The 19,444-nt window shown below is 40.5% G+C and overlaps 2 protein-coding genes across 6 annotated transcripts in view; both read left to right on the top strand.

Moving 5' to 3' along the window:
• The window catches only part of LOC122082428 (trihelix transcription factor ASIL1-like), an 80,899-nt gene that overhangs the window by 19,217 nt on the left and 42,238 nt on the right, over positions 1-19,444 (top strand). The gene's annotated exons all lie outside the window — the stretch shown is intronic.
• The window catches only part of LOC122082427 (vacuolar sorting protein 18), a 53,459-nt gene continuing 34,219 nt past the window's right edge, over positions 205-19,444 (top strand). Inside the window, exons 1-10 of the mRNA XM_042649981.1 lie at positions 205-472; positions 574-713; positions 1,395-1,490; positions 2,768-2,835; positions 9,243-9,344; positions 9,497-9,641; positions 9,882-10,025; positions 10,099-10,218; positions 10,395-10,451; positions 11,625-11,684. Of these exons, the coding sequence (XP_042505915.1) occupies positions 220-472; positions 574-713; positions 1,395-1,490; positions 2,768-2,835; positions 9,243-9,344; positions 9,497-9,641; positions 9,882-10,025; positions 10,099-10,218; positions 10,395-10,451; positions 11,625-11,684 (1,185 nt within the window). The 5' untranslated portion in view covers positions 205-219. The remainder of the gene's footprint in view (positions 473-573; positions 714-1,394; positions 1,491-2,767; positions 2,836-9,242; positions 9,345-9,496; positions 9,642-9,881; positions 10,026-10,098; positions 10,219-10,394; positions 10,452-11,624; positions 11,685-19,444) is intronic.

Genomic DNA, 19,444 nt, shown 5'->3' with positions numbered 1-19,444 from the left:
CCCCCCCCCCCCCCACTATAACTTAAGTCATTGGGCCTAATTAAGGAGCCTGACTGGGGTGGCCCTCCTTCCTTCATGTGTATACCTGTAGCTTACTAGCTCTGCCTCATTTGGATAATTGGATGTGGCTTCTCCCTCGTTATCTGCTTCCTTTTTCACCATATAAACACAATAAATTCTTGTGCTCACTGGGAAAAGTGGTAAGGGTAGGAAAAAAAGATGAAACAAAGGTTAATTTGTCTGAATCCTTTCAATGCAGATCTGGATCTCTCTGTTGGTAAAACTGGGGAGCAACCTATTCACAGAGTTTTTGTTGATCCTGGGGGAAGCCACTGTATAGCTACTGTTCTTAGTAGTGGGGGTGCTGAGACATATTATACACATGCAAAGTGGAGTAAGCCCCGCGTGTTGAGCAGATTTAAAGGACTTGTGGTGAATGCTGTTGCGTGGAACAAACAACAGATTACAGAAGGTGATCATGACTTGCTAGTATCTTGCTTGCTGTGATACACTTCTAGGGCATGGAGATTTAACATATGTAGCTTATTTTTAATCTGATGTCTCTGAACCCAGCTTCCACACGTGAAGTTGTTCTTGGTACTGATAATGGCCAGCTTTATGAGATTGCCGTTGATGAGAAGGACAAGAAAGAGAAGTACATGAAGTTGTTATTTGAGCTTACTGAGCTCCCAGAAGCCTTCATGGGTTTGCAGGTACTATTACATGTTGGTGAAATGGATTATTGGTCAAGAGTTCAGCTTCTTAATTTTCACTACTGAATTTCACAGATAGCACTGAAGCCTTTCAATTATTGGCCTTTGTGTTGGCTATGAGCCAACTGTCCCACTATTTTCCTGATCCAAACTATCTTCTGGTGCAACACCGATTAATAATTTATTATGACTGAAAGACAATGATGAATAACGGGGACAGTTGGAACCTGCCCAAAAAGAATGCTGAGGGTTTTATATGGAAGGTATTGTCATTTAAACAATGTTATTTTGTTTTCAACCCAAAAGCTGGCCTAGTGTTTAAAATTTCGACATTAATGACCTTGAGTATCCATTCTTTTTTATATGGCTTAAAAAAAAAAAAATGTATGAAGACTTTCATCCAGGTTACTGTAATTTGTTCGAAGGTCAACAACATAACCTTTGGTTTATGGAAAAAATCCTAAAGCTTGCTTGCCACTTGGATGTTTCTGATTAAGGACCTTGTCTATCATGGGATGAATCCCTTTAGATGGTAGAGTAGAAGCCTGGTAGAGTCCTTCACAATAGGCCTTAATTATTTTGATGGGTATATCATGCTTTGCATTGACTCATATTTTTCTGTGGAGTATGAAAAACTTTCTTACTTTATTGATTCTTTGCGTGTCTATTGCTTGTCTACAGATGGAAACAGCTAGTTTAGGTAATGCAACCAGATATTATGTGATGGCTACTACTCCTACTCGACTTTACTCTTTCACTGGTATTGGATCTTTGGATGTAAGTATTGGTTTACATAGATATAAATATAAATATAAGCATGTGTTCATCATGTATTTATGCATGTTGTTGATGTATATATTGATTTCTTCAACATATGTTTGTTAACTTTGTTCAAAATTTTATGCATTTTTTCTTCTTGATATCAAAGTAAGTATAAAGTATAAACAAACTTGCAGCACCAAATTTTCATCGTACACTGAATAGCTAGCTATGGTCCTGATCCATGTACTCAGACTCAAGATTTTCCCTGTTGATTATGATTCTCGTTACTTGCGTGGATCCTTTCTATATAAAGCTCAATATGATATTGACTATAATTTTGTAGAAATCAATGTTTGTACACTATATTTTCCTGTGAATGTGTTGGAGAAAGACTTAACTCGATCCATTAGTAAATGGTTCTGGTCTTTTCTTCTAATTGCCCTTTTCATCTAGAAGTCATCTTTCTCTCTTGTGTTTTTGCCACTGTCAGACTAGTAGTAGTGGTTCTCTACCTTGTGGTAATATGTAGCCAGGGTCCCTCTTCCCTTTATTTTATTTCTTCGCTCTCCTAAATTTATTGTGACATGCCTTATTTTCTGACATGCACATTTCTCTTAGAATTTGAGATTTGATAAGAGTTTCATATCAAATGAAGATGCTAGCAGCTAGAATCAAGATTGTTAAACTTTAGGTATATCTTCATATTTTAGTATTATGAGTCTATGACACTCAGCTAATGATATTGGCTGGTATCATGGTGGAGAAGGATGAAGATTTTCTCACATCTGTAGTCAAATAAAGCATGTGCCAATCCCCAGTGGATATTTCATCCCAGTGGAGGGCAAGATCATCTAAGCGAGATAGTAGATGATTAAGTTTTGTGCTGAATAGTCTATCCAAGGATTTAATCATGGGCTAGGATTGCTTTAGACTCTAGAGTACTATTGTCTAGGGTTTTCTTTGTTGCTTCCTCCTTAGTATCTTAATGTGTCTTTTTGGTTTTTTCCTATGCGGTTGCTTCATTTTTTTTCTTTCTAATAAATTCAGTTATTCGTGAAGATGAAAAATTATTGGTTAGAACTTGCATGCATGTTAAGCACATGCTAGTCACATAAAATTTTCACTTTGGGTTCATTAAATTTATTGTGTTATCTGGAAATGTATCTTTCTCTTGATTATATGCTTATATCTTCGCTTACTCAGTAATCTCTTGAAGCAAAATTCTTTCCACATAATGGGGCCTGATTCTTATTTGTTCTAACTATAATACTTTACTTTTGTGACTTTTGTAGACTGTCTTTGCTAGTTATGCAGATCGAGCAGTGCGCTTTATGGAACTTCCTGGTGAAATACCAAATAGGCGAGTGCTATTGTTCAATTAGTACTAGAAGTTATTTGCAAAGAAAAGATTTTTTCCCATATGTTGTCTGCTTTCATTTATTTTTAATTTTTTTAGCATGATTTTAATGTCTTATTGTGTCCTTAATTAGTCTATTTTGGATTACATCACATATTATTTATTTTTTATGGATCCTGTATTCAATGATATCTCTTGTTTCTTAATAGAAAGGTTAGCCATCGAAAAGAAACAGATCAACTTAAGTAACCAATGGGTAGGACATGCGATAGATCTGCATGAAGTGGACTGCTAGGGTAATGTTTAAATTGATGGGATTTGAGATTTTTCCTTTTTTCCTAAATTGTGCAGATAGTGATTGGAAAGTGCGGTGCTGTTTAGAAGGACTAAATTTTCAAGTTGCATCATATTTTTCTATACCACATTTATCCAAAGGAGAGCCAATTAGAATTTTGTTAGCTTAGTGGGATGATGAATGACATAACTAGTGGACCTAATGTTTTCAAACATGGAATGGAGATTATTTGGTAAATGTGTTGGCTCACTCCCACCTTATTGAAGCAGTGGGCTGACCTTGGTGTCTCTGTCTCTCCTTCTCCCTGCCACTTTCTTTGTTTTGGTTATTTTTTATTAAATTCTCTTATTTCTAACAACAACAGCAGCAACATCCAAAACCTTCTCTCTTATTTCTAATATATATTAAATATGAATATTAATATATTATTTCATTTCATTTTGAAATGGCTTACTTTTGACCAGTTACGGGATACCGCTGTTGGAACTTAAGGGATCATATGGAAAGGATCTGGAAGCCGAAAGGATCGGTGAGGGCCAATTGCTTCATGTGGCTTGGTGCTCATGGCAGACCTGGCCCCTGGTTAGAGGCTGAAATCTGAAGGAATGGTCTGTGTATTGACATCAGATGACCTCAAATATACCATAGGAAACAATGGACTGAATTCAAGATCACGATGGAAGCTTAGGGCCCGTTTGATAACGTTTCTGCGTTTTCTGTTTCAAGAAACGGCAGAAACATAAATTTTTGTTTCTAGAAAAAAAAATAGAATTGAAGGTGTTTGATAAGTCATGTTTCTGGAAGTCGATAGTAACCGGCAAAAGAATGGCCACGAATCGTTTCCAAAAACAGGCGAACTTGTTTCGCCTGGGTCGTTCTTGAGCCATAAATAGGTAAAAATTTCAATTTCTATTTCTGAAAACAAGTGAAACGAAATAGTTTTATCAAACGCTTTTTGTTCCGTTTCTGCCGTTTCTGGAGGGCCCTTAATTTGCCGGATTGACCTGTTAAGATGGTTCAACTAGTTGCTTCCTTAGTTCAACCTGGTAATGATACCGTAATACCATTATGGTTGTCAAAAATGACCAGAGACTGATTACCTTTTAAATATTGTGAAAAAAGATAAACTATAAGGTAGACTAGTCACTACTCACTAGTACTGCATCAAGTATGGGAAGAACGGATCAATCTAGAGCCAGATGCAAGGAGTTTATGGATTGGGTGAGGAAGATTTCTCATACTTGATGTCTGCCCATATGGGAGGCATGAGGTAGAATCTAATTAGAATTATTGGAGCCAGGCTTGCAGACACTTGGAGGTGGTGGCTTTGATGTTTACAGCATACTGTTACACTTCTGGTTCTCCAACATGTTTTAGGCATTGGGAACAGTCTGCAGTGGATTTGGTTGTTGGTGGCAGGGTTTTATTAGGTGAAATATTAGATGAATATTTTTTTGGGTGAATAATATAATTCATTACCAAAGAGGAGAGGAAAAAAATACAATATCCCAAAGGGAAAAGAAAAGAAAAAACGAGTTACAAAAGGTCCAAACCCTTAAGAGGGAAGGGAGGGAGACTCCAAGAGACAGCAATATGCCTGTTCCTTGGGGAATCAATACATGAGGAAGAGGTAGAAGAAAGCTTTCTTATGATGCCAAAGGAAATGGAATCCCTAATCTTTTGAAGAGGCCGAGAGTTGGAGGTCCATTTCGTAATGTTTGGTTTCATCCAAATTTGGTTGATGGAGGCATTGAAGGCAAGCTTTCCCCCCACGTCACAAATAGAGAGCCTCCAAAGGTCATACCAACCTAGATCCATTCCCGTTGGAAGGGGAGAATCCTACATCCCCTTGGCCAGCAGTTACCCAGAACCCCTTTCCAGATGGAGGCCGAAACGGGGAAACAAAAAAAGAGGTGATCAATGTCTTCTATTCCATTCCAACAAAGGGTGCAGATAGTGGAAACCGAGATTTGGCGATGAATGAGGAAGGAATGAGTTAGGAGACATTTGAGAGAGCCCTCCAAGTAGTAAAATTGTGTCGAGGAATGTGATGTCTAAACCAGATAATCTTATGCTAAGGTATAGTGACTCTTCGCGGTCTGATGAAATCCCAAGCCGCCTTAGAATTGAAAGCTCCCGAAGAGATGGGAGACCACAAAATAATGTCATTTCCACCATTGGGCCTAATAGAAGGTACGACATTCCAAATATGAGCAAGAGCAAGAGCAAGAGCAAGAGCAATAGCAAGAGGAGAGGAGCTCGGGGTGGGGGGTCCAAGAGCTAGGTCTGATGATATCAGAGACCATAAAATCTTTTGAGAGGCCCACATTGTAAATAGCTTTGGCTGGAACCTGGTGAAGGAGAATACCAAGGGGATGCCAATGATTTAGCCAAAGAGAAGTAGAAGATCACCAATCCTGGAGGAGATAGCCCCAACAACAAGGGACTGAACTGTTAAAATTTTGCACTAGACCTAAGAGGCATCAGACAAAACAGGGGCAATCCAAATAGAGTTGGAATTGAGGAGCCTGGAATAAATCCAATCAACCTAGACACTTTTCTTCTTGGAGGCAATCTTCCAAATCTACTTTATAATTCTAGCAGAGTTGACATCTTTGATGCGTCTTAATCCGAAACCTCTCCCAGACTTGAGGAGGCAAATATTTGCCCAACTTATGGGCCGGAGAAAATTTGAAGAACCGAGCCTTTCCATAGGAAAGCAGACATGAGGGATTCCAACACTTTGATCGTGGATTGAGGTAGCCCATAATCACCACTCCAATATATGTAAGATGATTGGAGGACATGTTTGATGAGAACCAATCTACCAGCATAGGAGAGGAGGTTTCCTTTCTAAAGTTGGAGCTTCTTCCTAATAAGATTGAGCATGGGAATATAGTGGTGAATTGTAAGTCTCGCTGGGATCAGGGGTAATCCCAAATATTTGATAGGAAGATGGCATGTATAGAATCTTGTTTTGTCAATAAAGGATATCTTGTCATTATAGATAAAACACTCCAGCTAGGAATAAAAGAGATTTATGTAGGTTGATACAGAGCCCTGAGAGATTCTCAAAGAACTAGAGACAAGCTATAATATTCTCCAAAGAATCAATACTGGCTTTAGGGAAGATCATAAGATCATTAGCAAAAGCAAGACGAGTGAGCTTGATGACCTTTCATTTTTGGATTGGAGAAATACATTGCTGATCCGTGCATATTTGAATTTTGCGGGAAAGAACTTCAAAAGCCAAAGTGAAGATGTAAGGGGATTGGGGGGGGGGGCATCCTTGACAGATCCAAGTAAAGAAGTAAATTATCTGCTGGACTGCCATTTACTAGGACTGAAAAACTGGGGGTGGTAATGCGACATCTGATCCACTGAACGAACACTTGAAACCCCATGTTGAGCATAACTTATGAAATATACTCCCATCTTAGGGAATCAAATGCTTTATGGATATCAATCTTCATAAGGGCCGTTGGAGAATGAGATTTTCTGTCAAATCCTCTAATAATCTTATTGCAAGTGAGGATGTTGCCCGAGATACTACCAGGGATGAAAGCCGACTGATTTTCACTAACAAGGGAGTCCACCATAGACTTGAGCCTAGAAGCCATAATCTTTGCAACAAATTTTTAGATGAATATCGTCCGTTCATTACTTAGCAATTCTTGGCTATTGTTCAGGTGAGAATTAGAGTTCAACTCCATGCATGATTGAAGAATAATGAGACGAAAGAGAAAGAAGAGGGGAAAAGAGGAATAAACCCACATGCTTCAGAATAAAATAATTCAAAATGACAATAAGACCCCTATGTTATTCCACACTCATCGACAAATCCCATGCCCATCCTTTTGGCGTAAGAGCGGTGCAAATAGGGGAGTGGGCCCCCAAACAGAAACACAGTCAAGCAAAGGCCAGTGGTGAAGGCATCGCAGGGAGAGATTGTGATGTGGTCAAGGTAAAAGATTAAAAAAAATGTATTGAGGCTATTCTTATGGGTGGTGGTGAATCTAGATCAATGATATTGAGCAAGGATCAACGATTTCATTACAAAGTTTGTAGAAACACGGTCAAAAGAATTTTACACTTAGATCAATGTGATGCCTTTTTTTTGGGGGCCCCGATTCAAAATTTATTCGAATTCAATTTGACATGGTGACAAAGGTGATATGTGTATTTGTTATTATGTTGGTGAATGAGATGTGAGATGGAGCTCTCTTTTTTTCCTAAACTTGAGAAGCCCATGATAACAGTCCAGGCTGATGACAAATGATACATATATTGGGTCAAGGTTAATTTGGGGCATTAATCAAGGCGTTGCCTAGGATATAAGGCGGCTCAGCCTGGACTGGCACCTTGGTTGCCTAGGTGATGCCTAGATTATGCTCTAATTCCTTGTTGGTGTTGCCTTGATTTGACCATCCTCTGTCGCCTTGATAACTATGATGTGGGGGTTCAGCAGATGATTTGACTGCGACTGTGAATAGGGAGGTTGATGCTTTAAATTAAATTAATCCATTAAAGATCAACTCATCTCTATGGGTACGGATTTTTGGAAATGCCTTTATAGGGATTGAGGATCTTGATTGCAACTTCCATTTGATTCGCACATATGATGTAGGACTATAACCCAGGGAGGGCTGCTGTTTGACCAGAAGGTCCTTTGATAACGGAAACTTTGGAGAGAGTAATTCATCACATTATGGTCTATTGTCTCAACTGGGGCTGGAACTTAGAGTTTGTGGGACAAAATTCTAAGGGGATGTCATGCTTATGTGATCAGTAGCTACTGCAATTTTAATCAATGGAAAATTAAAGGCTACCATGGTATAATATGCAAGCAAGGATCAAGATCTCGGTTTCGGACCTGGTTTTGGTCAGGGCCCGTAATCGAGAGGTGCCCGATCTCGTTTTGAGGTTTTGACACTGGGCCTCCCTGGGTTGAAACGAAAAGGTGGAAACTTGAGTTTCAACCCTGGGTTTCATTTCGGCAGGCCCAAAACTGAGACAACTAGGAGATTTCAGTCAGTTCTGACCGAGATTTACTTCCATGGTGGTAAAGCTCTGACGTTGAAGGCCATTGATGGACAAACACTAAAAGAAGCTATTGTGCACCCAAACAACTCCCCCCACCCCCCCCCCCCCAAAAAAAAAAAAAAAAAAAAAAAAAAAAATCCAAAGGGATATTGATTGAAATGGCTTTATGCTGTTCCCTTGGCCAGTATCTTTTCTACAAAATAGGAGATGAGATAGGTCACGGGAATACAGTAGAGAATTGTTGGGGAACCAACAAGTAGAAACTGTTACCAAAAATAGATCGAGCAGAAGTAATTGAGAGAAAAATCAAGAAGGGATTTGTCCTCATGAGCCTGAAGGCACCTCAAAAGAAACTGCTTTCCTGGAATCTGTATTCTCTTAGAGACCCCTAAACCTAGACCAGGGAGAAGTCTGATTAGGGAGTTCAAAAATAGTCAAGGTGTTTCTGCAAGATGCCAAATTAGATGAGATAAAATTGCACACAGATGCCAGCCTATGGGGTTGCAATTTTAATTTTTTTATTTATTTTTGGTTTGGGTGTACTTGCTAGCAATGGGGCACTCTGGGTGGATGTGATATTGTCTAAACAGCATTTGGTTTCTTTGCTTAGATGCTGTTATAAGGGCTTGTTCACTATCAGTAGCATTGAGCGATTGAAAGTAGAAATCATGAAATACTGGTAGATGAGTTGGGGCTTCTTGGCAGGTGATTCAATGTGGTTAAGAACACTTAGAAAAAGAAGGAAAGCAGAGAAGCAAGACATACCAAAAGCATGCAAGAGGGCTGCCTAGCATTGATGGGATTACCTTTTGCTGTTTATGACTTAGAGAGTACCATCATGTACGTGTCAAAAATTTTCTTATAGATAGGAGTGTATAATTATGTTAATTCTTCAGTGATTCTTTTATTCTTCCTGCTGCTCCCATTCTTCTGTTGGACATTGCATAGTCTCCTTTGTAGTCATTTTTGTACTGCTTTTGATGGGAGTGATGTTAACTGCTAATGCTTAACATTAGTATTGCATCTTTCTGGTATTTGGCTTTTGAAGTTTGTTGTCCTAATCATCAAGCAGTGAACTGCATTTCTTCATCAAGCAAAGAAGGGCTGAACATTTTGCCTGGCTTTCGGGGGCTGGTATTTATCATGGTGATCTAAACTTTGGAGCACAGCATAGGTAATGTATCATTTTCTCTGGCTGTAGAGCAATCTGCTTGAATACTTGTATTTGTTACTGGAGATTTTATTAGAGTCCTACTTACTTATGTCTTTGGTATCTTGGTGCTGAGACCTATCCTGACCACTGTTTCGTCTGAAAAAATCTTATAGTTCTGCTGATGGAGATGAAAACTTTGTGGAGAACAAGGCTCTATTAGACTACTCAAAATTGGGTGAAGGTTCTGAAGCAGTTAAACCTAGATCTCTTGCAGTTTCTGAATTTCATTTTCTACTTTTAATTGGGGATAAGGTTAAGGTATGACCAAGATCATTTTCTTATTTCCTCTTTTTCCCCTTCGACTTTAAATAATTTGCAAGCTATTGGCCTATAATTTCTTCATTTTCTCTTTTTCATAAAGTTCTCATTTAGTTCCTCACATTTACCATAAATAGCCTATTTAGCATGCCATTCCTGATTGTTCTCTTGTTTCATACTTTTTATGACGTGTCAACGAGCCTATAAAATTGGTCTCAGTGACCTTGTAATGTTATGTAGGTTGTCAATAGAATTAGTGAACAGATTATGGAGGACCTACAGTTTGATCATGCATCAGAGTCAGTATCTAGAGGCATCATTGGACTCTGCAGTGATGCTACTGCTGGATTGTTCTATGCATATGACCAAAACTCCATATTCCAGGTTTGTGTTTTCTGATGGTTGACGACTTCATCTTTTGCCTCTTATGTTTTATCTAAAATTTGAAACATTGCAGGTATCCGTCCATGATGAAGGCCGAGATATGTGGCGTGTGTATCTGGACATGAACGAGTATGCTGCAGCCTTAGCACACTGCCGGGACCCATTCCAAAGAGACCAAGTATATTTAGTGCAGGTCATGGCTCATTGGTGTCTTGTTTGTATGTATGATATTCAGTTACTGTGCTGAAATTCAGACTTCCACCTTAGTTTCTTAGCAAGTAATAAGAACTTTTAGCTTTTATAAGTTGTTGAACTTATGCTGATTTCTGACTTCTGAGTACCGTGCAATTAAAATAATTTGTCTTGCAGGCTGAAGCTGCTTTCTCTGCAAAAGATTTCTTTAGAGCAGCATCATTTTTTGCAAAAGTGAGTTCCCTATTTCCTTTTTTATGGCTATTTCTGCACATTATATGTAAATTTTCATATAGAGCTGTAAAGCACTTTACTTTTCGTCAGATATGGTTACAGGTGAAAGCCGCAGTTTATATCTTGAGTTCTGTTACAACTGTTTTTGGTGTTCAATTTTAGTTCCTTTATTTGTTTTAACTAGTATTCAAGGTGCCTTTCAACTTTTTATAGTATTTTCTTCCAATTTTACTTTGGATGTAGTTTAATTCCAATTGATATTCTATGTGTTTGTGCAAAAAAATTTGTTTTCTATTTAAAGTAAACTGATTATCCTTTTTCTTTGGCCATTTCTAATCAGTAATCACTGAGAGTACGCATGTTATTAGTGTGGTTGGGTCTGGTTACTTTGCTTTTTGTGGGAGGGAGTGAAGCTAAGAGCTTGGGGTAGAAATGGGCAGCATAACATCTGGAGGCTTTGGTCTGGCTTTTTGTCAAGGTTGCCCTGGTAGGCACTGTTCACTGCGAGCTTGGTCATGAGATAATAGGTGAGGTAATACTTTTGGGATTTGGGATAATTGGAAGGAAATTGTAAATGGGTTAGGGTCTTTTTGGGATTGGTATAGTTTTTTGGTATAGAGTGTCCATTTCTGACAGGTTACATGTGTACAGCATCCTGACTTCTACAGTTGCTGGACATCAATCCTATTCCGTTCTTTTTCTTAAAAATGGAAAAAAGGGCATGTAGTATAGCAAACAGAAAGGGAATCATAATATATATAAGGGAAAAGAACTCTGCCTTGTCGTGCGGCTCCTGTGAGATAAAAAAATTCCATCTATATTGATGCCCATGCGCGTGCTCTCATTGGCCCCCGCACTGGTGCAGGGGCCATGCGACCAGGCAGCGATCTCTTGCCCTATAAATAATTAGCTCCTTCTAGGACAGGGTCGAATAATCAAGTGAACATACCTCTCTACTTGAAGGACAATGTTTCTTTCTATGCTTTATGCATAAATATGGATCTATTTGAAAATAAGCATCTAACAAAGTGGTATTTTACTTAGAGAAGGATAATTGATTAATTGATGATATTCTTTTTCTTCTTTTAAAGATTGACCATGCATTGTCATTTGATCTGAAGTTGTGTTTTACCTACAGAAGGATGGTTGGTCATTAATGCTCTTTTTTTGCAGATTAACTATATATTGTCATTTGAAGAGATCACTCTTAAGTTTATCAGTGTGGGAGAACAGGTATCCGTGATGTATTTCCCTTCATTCTTGCTTTTAAATAAAGTGCTTTTCCTCCTTAGGTTAGACAACGATTATTAAACTTCTATGCAGGTGAATTCCAAAAAGAACTCTATTTTTTTAATTTTATTAGATTCATTAGCCATAGATAGACATTCATTGCTTCGGGTTGAAATAGGATCCATGTAGCTGACCCCATCTAGTTGGGATAAAGCTGAGCTGAGTTGTGTTGAGTTGAGTTGTTTTGTTCATTCTCTATGGATATCGATTTGCCTGAAGCACATTGCAGTCTACTCGGAGTCAATTTCATGGAACGTAGAATTGTTATGTGCAGGCTGAAGTGAGATGTCTTCTATTTTGCTTAGTGGAAGTTACAATTTGATACTGATTAATTGATTAACTTTGAAGCGTATTATTTCTTTTTTTATCAATCACGGATATGTTAACATAAGGAGCAAAGAGCCCAATGTAATGTACATTGTTGGTACAATTACTAAATAGAACATGTCAAATTTTGCTTGTTTCTGATCAAAACTATTCTTCCCTCCTTAGAGTTCCCCACAAGTTGGTATTCAAGCAAACTTTCAAATGGCCTGTTTCATAAACCCCTTAAGCTGCCCTGGCATATCCTTCAAAAGCAATACCATTTCTCTTTCTCAATACTCGACATAATTAGCACCAAGAGATAAAACAAATTGCTGTCTAATGTAGTACAAAGAGTCAAAGACTCAAAACAGTAGCCAAGATCTTTAACTCAAAAGACAGCTCAGATTATAAGGAACAATTAACAATCCTAGTAGGTCTAGGAGAAAGGCGAGCGAGGCGTTTGAGGGTCTTCAAAAGCGCTTTGGCGATAGGGCAGGCATAAGGCATCGCCTTATCGAATAAAGTGTTCTAGTGTTGTTTTTTTATGTAACCAATTTATATGGCACAAATAGCATATTAAAAATCATATAGATCTACTTATATGCTAAATAAAAGTTGAAGATTCATACCGATACAGGATATTCATAAATCAATAAAGTGAATAACTAAGTTCATATGTATCATAGCATATAATATAACTATGAAACAACATTATAAATATAAAGTAAAAAATCCTGTTAAAATATGTAAGTATTTATTATACTTGCCTCTTTGATGCGAAAATGAGTGCATAAGGCCGTCTACTATATTTCTACTCCTGTCAGTCTAATTACGGCTACAACTAAGGTCAGTATCGCTGGAATGGGAAAAGAAACCCAAGAAAGAAGAAGAAGAATGAAAAAAGAGAAGGGAAGTATCGCTGGAATGGGAAGAAGAAGAAGGGATTAAGGGAATGGGAATAGAAAGAAAGAAGAAGAAAAAACAGATGAGAAAGAGATCTCCGTTTAGTAACAGAGAACTGGAAAAGAAGAAGAAGAAGAGTACCTTGATAGAGCCGGAATGGCCTGAGGAAGACTTTCCGGAGGAAGAATCACCGGAGGAGAATCGCCAGAGCTGGAATTGATGGGGGAAGGAACATTGATGCCCTAGTTCTCCCAAATGAAGAAGAAAATAGCCAAAAGGATTTTGCGATTTGTGATTTGTTCAACCACAAATGTGGTTTTTGACTTTATATAGATGATTCCATAGTTCTAAGTGTACAAAATTCCCATAGACTTGCGGCACTTGCCAATTACAACAAAAGATATGGAATCTATGGTAATACAATTAAAAAAAAAGGTATTTGCCTTGGTCGTAAGGCGCAATAATGCATTGCCTTACGTGAAACCCACAAAGTGCACGACTGCCTTAGCCTACCCATATTGCCTTAACACCTTGGCGTCGCCTTAGTTGCGCCTTGGTGACGCCTTAATAACTATGAGTAGTGTTACAATCTCAGAAGCTGTAGCTAAACCAGAAAACCAGAAACAAGAATGAAAAGAGAGAGAAAAGAGAAGAAGAGAGGAAGGAGATGAAGTAACCAAAGGAAGTCTTAAGAATGGAGAGCAACCTGAGATTAATTCAATATGAATGTAATCTCAGGTTCTCTTTATGTATATATAGCCTTAGGTCAAGAAGAAAGACAAAACAAAGATATAACAGCCCATAGGTACATGAAGAAAAGCCCCAAAATACCCCAAACAAACTCGACAAGGACTAAAAGTCCCTGTCGTAGGCGTTGATTAGCTATTCCCTGTTTGGGAATAACACTAATCTCAACACTCCCCCTCAAGCTGGAGCATATAAATCTCCCATGCTCAGCTTGTTACAACCATTGTGAAAGCTAGGAGCAAATAAGGACTTAGTGAACATATCAGCCAACTGATTTTTTGATGAAACAAACGGGGTCTCAATCAGCTTCTTTAGAACAGCATTACGAACAAAGTGACAGTCCACCTCTATATGTTTGGTCATCTCATGGAAGAACGGATTGCTGGCAATATACACAGCAGCTTGGTTGTCACAATGCATTTATATAGGTTTGGTTACTGAAAATCCCAACTCCAAGAGTAACGACCGCAACCACATCAGATCAGCAGTAGTTTGAGCCATAGCTCTGTATTCTGCCCCAGCACTAGACCGGGCAATAGTGGTCTGTTTCTTGCTACGCCACGTGACCAAATTTCCTCCAATAAAGGTACAATATCCAATGGTAGATCTCCGATCACTAGCAGAGCCAACCCAATCAGCATCAGAGTTGCCGACTAGATCCATATGCCGATTAGGACGATAAACAAGCCCTTTTCCAGGAGCCCTCTTCAGGTAGCGAAGAACACGAACATCAGCGTCCCAATGAGCCTTCTGAGGTGACTGCATGAACTGACTGAGAACCACAACAGCATAGGAGATATCAGGGCGAGTCACAGTAAGGTAAATTAGCTTGCCAATTAGACTTCTGTACTGATGTATATCCTGAAGAGGTTCACCATCATCAACACCAAACTTTTGGTGAGGATCCGTAGGAATATCAATAGGTTTGGATGCGAGCATCCCAGTGTCAGATAGGAGGTCCACTACATACTTCCTTTGGGATAGACTGATCCCTTTCTTGCTTTGGATTACCTCAATCCCAAGGAAATAATGAAGTTGACCTAGATCCTTTGTCTGAAAATGATACTGTATGTGACTTTTCACTTCAAAAATTCCTGTTTCATCATTACCAGTCGGATGATATCATCAACGTACACTATCAACAACCAACTTGTCACCCCTGTGGCGAACAAACACAGAGTGATCAGAGTAACACTGAGAAAACCCATAAGTGACTATGGTAGCACTTAACTTATCAAACCGTGCCCGAGGAGATTGTTTGAGACCATAGATCGCTTTGTGTAAGTGACACACCTGACCTTTATTCTCCCCCTGAGCAACATACTTGGGAGGTTGCTCCATATAAACTTCTCCCTGTAGATCACCATACAAGAAGGCATTCTTGATGTCCAACTGAGATAAAGACCAATCAAAGTTGACAGCAAGAAAGATAAGAACGCGAACAGAGTTAAGTCTAGCAACTGGGGAGAAAGTCTCAAAGTAATTAACACCATAAGTTTGACTGTAACCCTTGGCAACCAGGCAAGCCTTCAACTGCTCAACAGAGCCATCAGAGTGATATTTAACAGTGTATACCCAGCGACATTTCACCAGGTCCTTACCAAGAGGTAAATCTACTAGACTCCAGGTACCACGACTTAAGAGAGCATCAATTTCTACATCCATGGAACCCTTCCATCCAGGGATATGGAGAGCCTCAGAATGAGTACGAGGAACAAGATTAGTAGAAAGAGATAGAGCAAGGCCATGAATAAAGGGTGGAAGGTGAGAGATAGACAAACTTATCAATATGATACATAGCCAAGGATTTCTGAGTGCGAGAACGTATACCTTTCCTGCTAGCAATTGGTAAGTCATCAGATGTATCAGAAGGAGGAACTTCACTAGAGGAAGGGAGCAATGGAGAATGTGTAGTAGCTGGATCAAAACCTCGCCATTGGACTTTCTAACCCTCGCCTTGCGCCGATAAACCTGTAGAGGAGGTGGAACAGGTGCACTAGTACTAGGGGTATCAGGAATCAGTATAAGGGATGGAATGGGAGGAGGAGAGGTAAATGACCACTCCTCAATAGGTTGAGACGCCTGTGAAGAAAAGAAAGAAGTACCTTAAAAAAAGGTCATATCAGCACTTACAAAGTTTCGGAGAGTAACAGGATCATAGCACTTGTATCCTTTTTGGGTATGAGAGTAGCCTAAAAAAATACATTTAGTAGCCCGTGGAGACAACTTATCCATATGCATGTGAACGTTGTGAACAAAGCACACACCCAAAAACCCGGGGAGGAAGAGGAAAACTAGGTAGAGTAGGGTATAAGATAGAGAAGGGAGACCTATTCGACAGAACGGAAGAGGGCATGCGATTAATCAGATGACATACGGTTAAAACCCCATCATTCCAAAAATGCTTAGGAACATGCATATGTATCATAATAACCCGAGCTACCTCTAGGAGGTTTCGGTTCTTGCGCTCTGCAACCCCATTTTGCTATGGGGTATATGCATTAGTTTGATGAATCATGCCATGGGTATCCCAAAAGTCAAAAATATCATTTTGAGCATATTCTAAAGCATTATCAGAACGAAGAATCTTAATGGAAATGCCAAACTGAGTTTTTATTTCATTATAGAATTTTTGGAACACAGATAGAAAATCATATCTGTCCTTTAACATGTAAAGCCATGTGAGGCGAGAATGATCATCTACAAATGTAACAAAATAGCGAAAACCAAAGATATTACTAACTCTGCAAGGACCCCATATATCAGAATGAACTAAAGAAAACAACGACGGGCTACGAGACACTGATCGAGATGGAAAAGACATTCGATGGTGTATACCCAATTCACAGGCCTCACACTCTAATCTAGAAACATGTAGAAAATTGGGAAACAAAAGCTATAATCTAGGTGAGGCCAAGTGTCCTAGACGACAGTGCCATTGGAATGGAGAGACATCCCCAACAGCAGTAGCGGCAGCAGAAGTGGGAGGACAACCACTGTTGAGGTAATACAATCCATCCTTTTCACATCCTCCACCAATTGTCTTCCTCGAGTGAAGATCTTAAAAAATAGAATGAGAGGGAAAGAAGGTTACTGAGCAATTGAGAGATCTAGTCAATTGACTCACAGAAATAAGACTTCATAGAAATTGAGGTACATGTAATACAAACGATAAGTGCAATGAAGAAGGAGAAATAGTACCATGTCCAAGGATAGGGGTGGATGTACCATTAGCAAGAATGACAGATGTAGAACTAGTACTCTATGAGAAGGTCTGAAAAAGTGATGACTTACCAGTCATGTGAGCGGAAGCATCTGAGTCAATGATCCAGAGGGTAGATGTAGTGGAAAGAAGGGTTGATATATCTGCATGCGCAAGGGTAGCAGCGGATGTGGAGGCATCATGGGATGTACTAGAAGAAGCCTCAAGAGAGTGCAAACGCTGGAGTAACTGGTTGATGTCATCGCGCATACTAGTAGAAGAATCTCCTGAAGCAGGTATAGGTGTAGTAGTCGCCGGAGATACAGTATCAGTACCATCATCGGACACTGTATGATTGGCTAATTGAGTTGCCCACTATGGCTTGCCATGCTTGGCCCAGCACGTCTCTACAGTATGGTTAGGTTTCCCACAGTAAGTACATTGGTGACTGGTGCGATTCGAGGACTGTCCACTAGAACCTCGACCCATAGGAACACGTCCTCCTCCGCGACCGCCCCCATGGCCACGGTTAGCAAAGAATGCAGAATTATCTCTGGAAGGCTGATCAGATTTGGATGAGGAGGTGATACGCTGTAGTCGTGGAACAACATCATTCAGAGTAGGAACCGTATCACCAGCAAGTAGATGGCCCTTTACTGCCTTCAGATCACTGTTCAGACCAGCCAAAAATTTGGAAACGAAGAACTCATTCCGTTGAGCCTTCAACTTCTCAATTTCAGTAGTAAGAGGCTGGAAGACATTTAGCTCTCCCACCATTCCCTTAAAAGCACTATAATACTCAGAGAAGGATTTATCAGATTGACGAAACTGGAAAAGCTTCTCATATATGTCAGAGATCCGTGTCATGTTCTTCTCTTGGGAGTATGTTTCCTTCAGATCATCCCATACTCCCATGGCTGTAGAATGGAACATAACATTGGCAGCTACATCTGGTTCCATACTGTTCCACAACCAGATAAGAATCAAGGCATTCTCCTTCATCCAATTGTCATACTTAGCATCATCAGGCAAAGGAGGCTCATAAGTGGTATAGCTCAGTTTGCCTTTAGCTAACAAATACACCTTAATAGACTGAGCCCAAAGAAGATAGTTCGAGCTCCCTTTGAGCTTGATAGAGGTGATCTGGACATTGATATTATCCGATGCAGAAGAAGGAATAGTAGACGAAACAGTAGAATTAGTTACAGGCACAGTCCCAGCCATGACAATTGTTGTTGCCAAAAACCTCGTGAGTTGGTCCTGCACAAGCACAGACGGCAGAGGCCCGGAGCTTTGTCCGGGGTTAGTACTCCGACGCTCAAGTTAGGGTTGGCAGCACAGTTTTCAGTAAGGGAGTAATGGTGAGGGTCTGAATGCTTACCTTCTTCCTTCTTCTCAGCCCCCTTATATGGTTCCTCGGGTCTAGGGTTTTTCCTTGCCTTTCCTTCTGTCCTTCTTGAATACGGCCGTCCTTCTTGTGGGGAATATTCCCTTCATGCAAACGACGTGATCGAGCGTGATTGAGTCCTTGGAATCCTTATCTGGTGGGCGACACGTGTCTCAGGGGCGACATGTGTCCTTTCCCCACTGAGAGATCAATTTGGCTGTATCAGGAGCCCCCTTACTCCCACTAGGAGTCTCTTCCTATGGTAGTAACCAAATTTTTTGCAATCATAGCTCTTTCCTTCATCACTTCCTTTTTCCCTCTTTTTTTTTTTTGCTTTCGGCCTTATTCCTTCGGCCTTAGCCTTGCTTGCGACCGAGGCCTGCGGTCAACCGAGGTAAAGACCTTCGGCTGGCTCAGCTCGGCCTTACTCTGAGCCCCCAGCCGAGGTGAGGGGACCTTAAGTTAGGTCCGTTCGGCTTTGGCCGAACTCCCAACCGAGAGGGGGACCCTCGGTCAGGTCCGTTCGGCTTTGGCCGAACTCCCAATCCGAGGTGAGGACCCTCGATAAGGTCCGTTCGGCTTTGGCCGAACTCCCAATCCGAGGTGAGGACCCTCGGTCAGGTCCGTTCGACTTTGGCCGAACTCCCAACCGAGAGGGGGACCCTCGGTCAGGTCCGTTCGGCTTTGGCCGAACTCCCAACTGCGAGGGGGACCCTCGGTCAGGTCTGTTCGGCTTTGGCCGAACTCCCAATCCGAAGTGAGGACCCTCGATCCGAGAGGGGGACCTTCTGTCAGGTCCGTTCGGGCGCAAACCTCGAGGGTTCGTACTCTGACGTGGCGGCGCCATTAATGCTCGGGTAGTCTTACCATATTTCTTTTTCCTTCGGAGAGCTTACCTTCGGCCTCAGTGTTCCTTTCGAAGAGCTCGTCTTCGTCTTGATTGCCCTTAGTTTAGCGACACCTAAAAAGTAAGTTAATGTCTTCCTCGTCGGGCTACAACCCATCGTCCTCCGAGAGGATGAGGCCAAACCGTAGGCATAGGAGTCCAGGGGAGGTCCGAGGGATGTCCTCGGATTCCACTGACTCTCCCTCTTCCCGTGACTCATCGTCCGCGGCCTCGCTGTCTGGGTCCGAGGGTGGCTCCAATGGTGCAGGATT

Source organism: Macadamia integrifolia, chromosome 6 (genome assembly GCF_013358625.1).
Source record: "Macadamia integrifolia cultivar HAES 741 chromosome 6, SCU_Mint_v3, whole genome shotgun sequence".
Taxonomy (NCBI): domain Eukaryota; kingdom Viridiplantae; phylum Streptophyta; class Magnoliopsida; order Proteales; family Proteaceae; genus Macadamia; species Macadamia integrifolia.
Note: the sequence above shows the minus strand (reverse complement) of the source record. Positions and strands in the feature narration are given on the sequence as shown.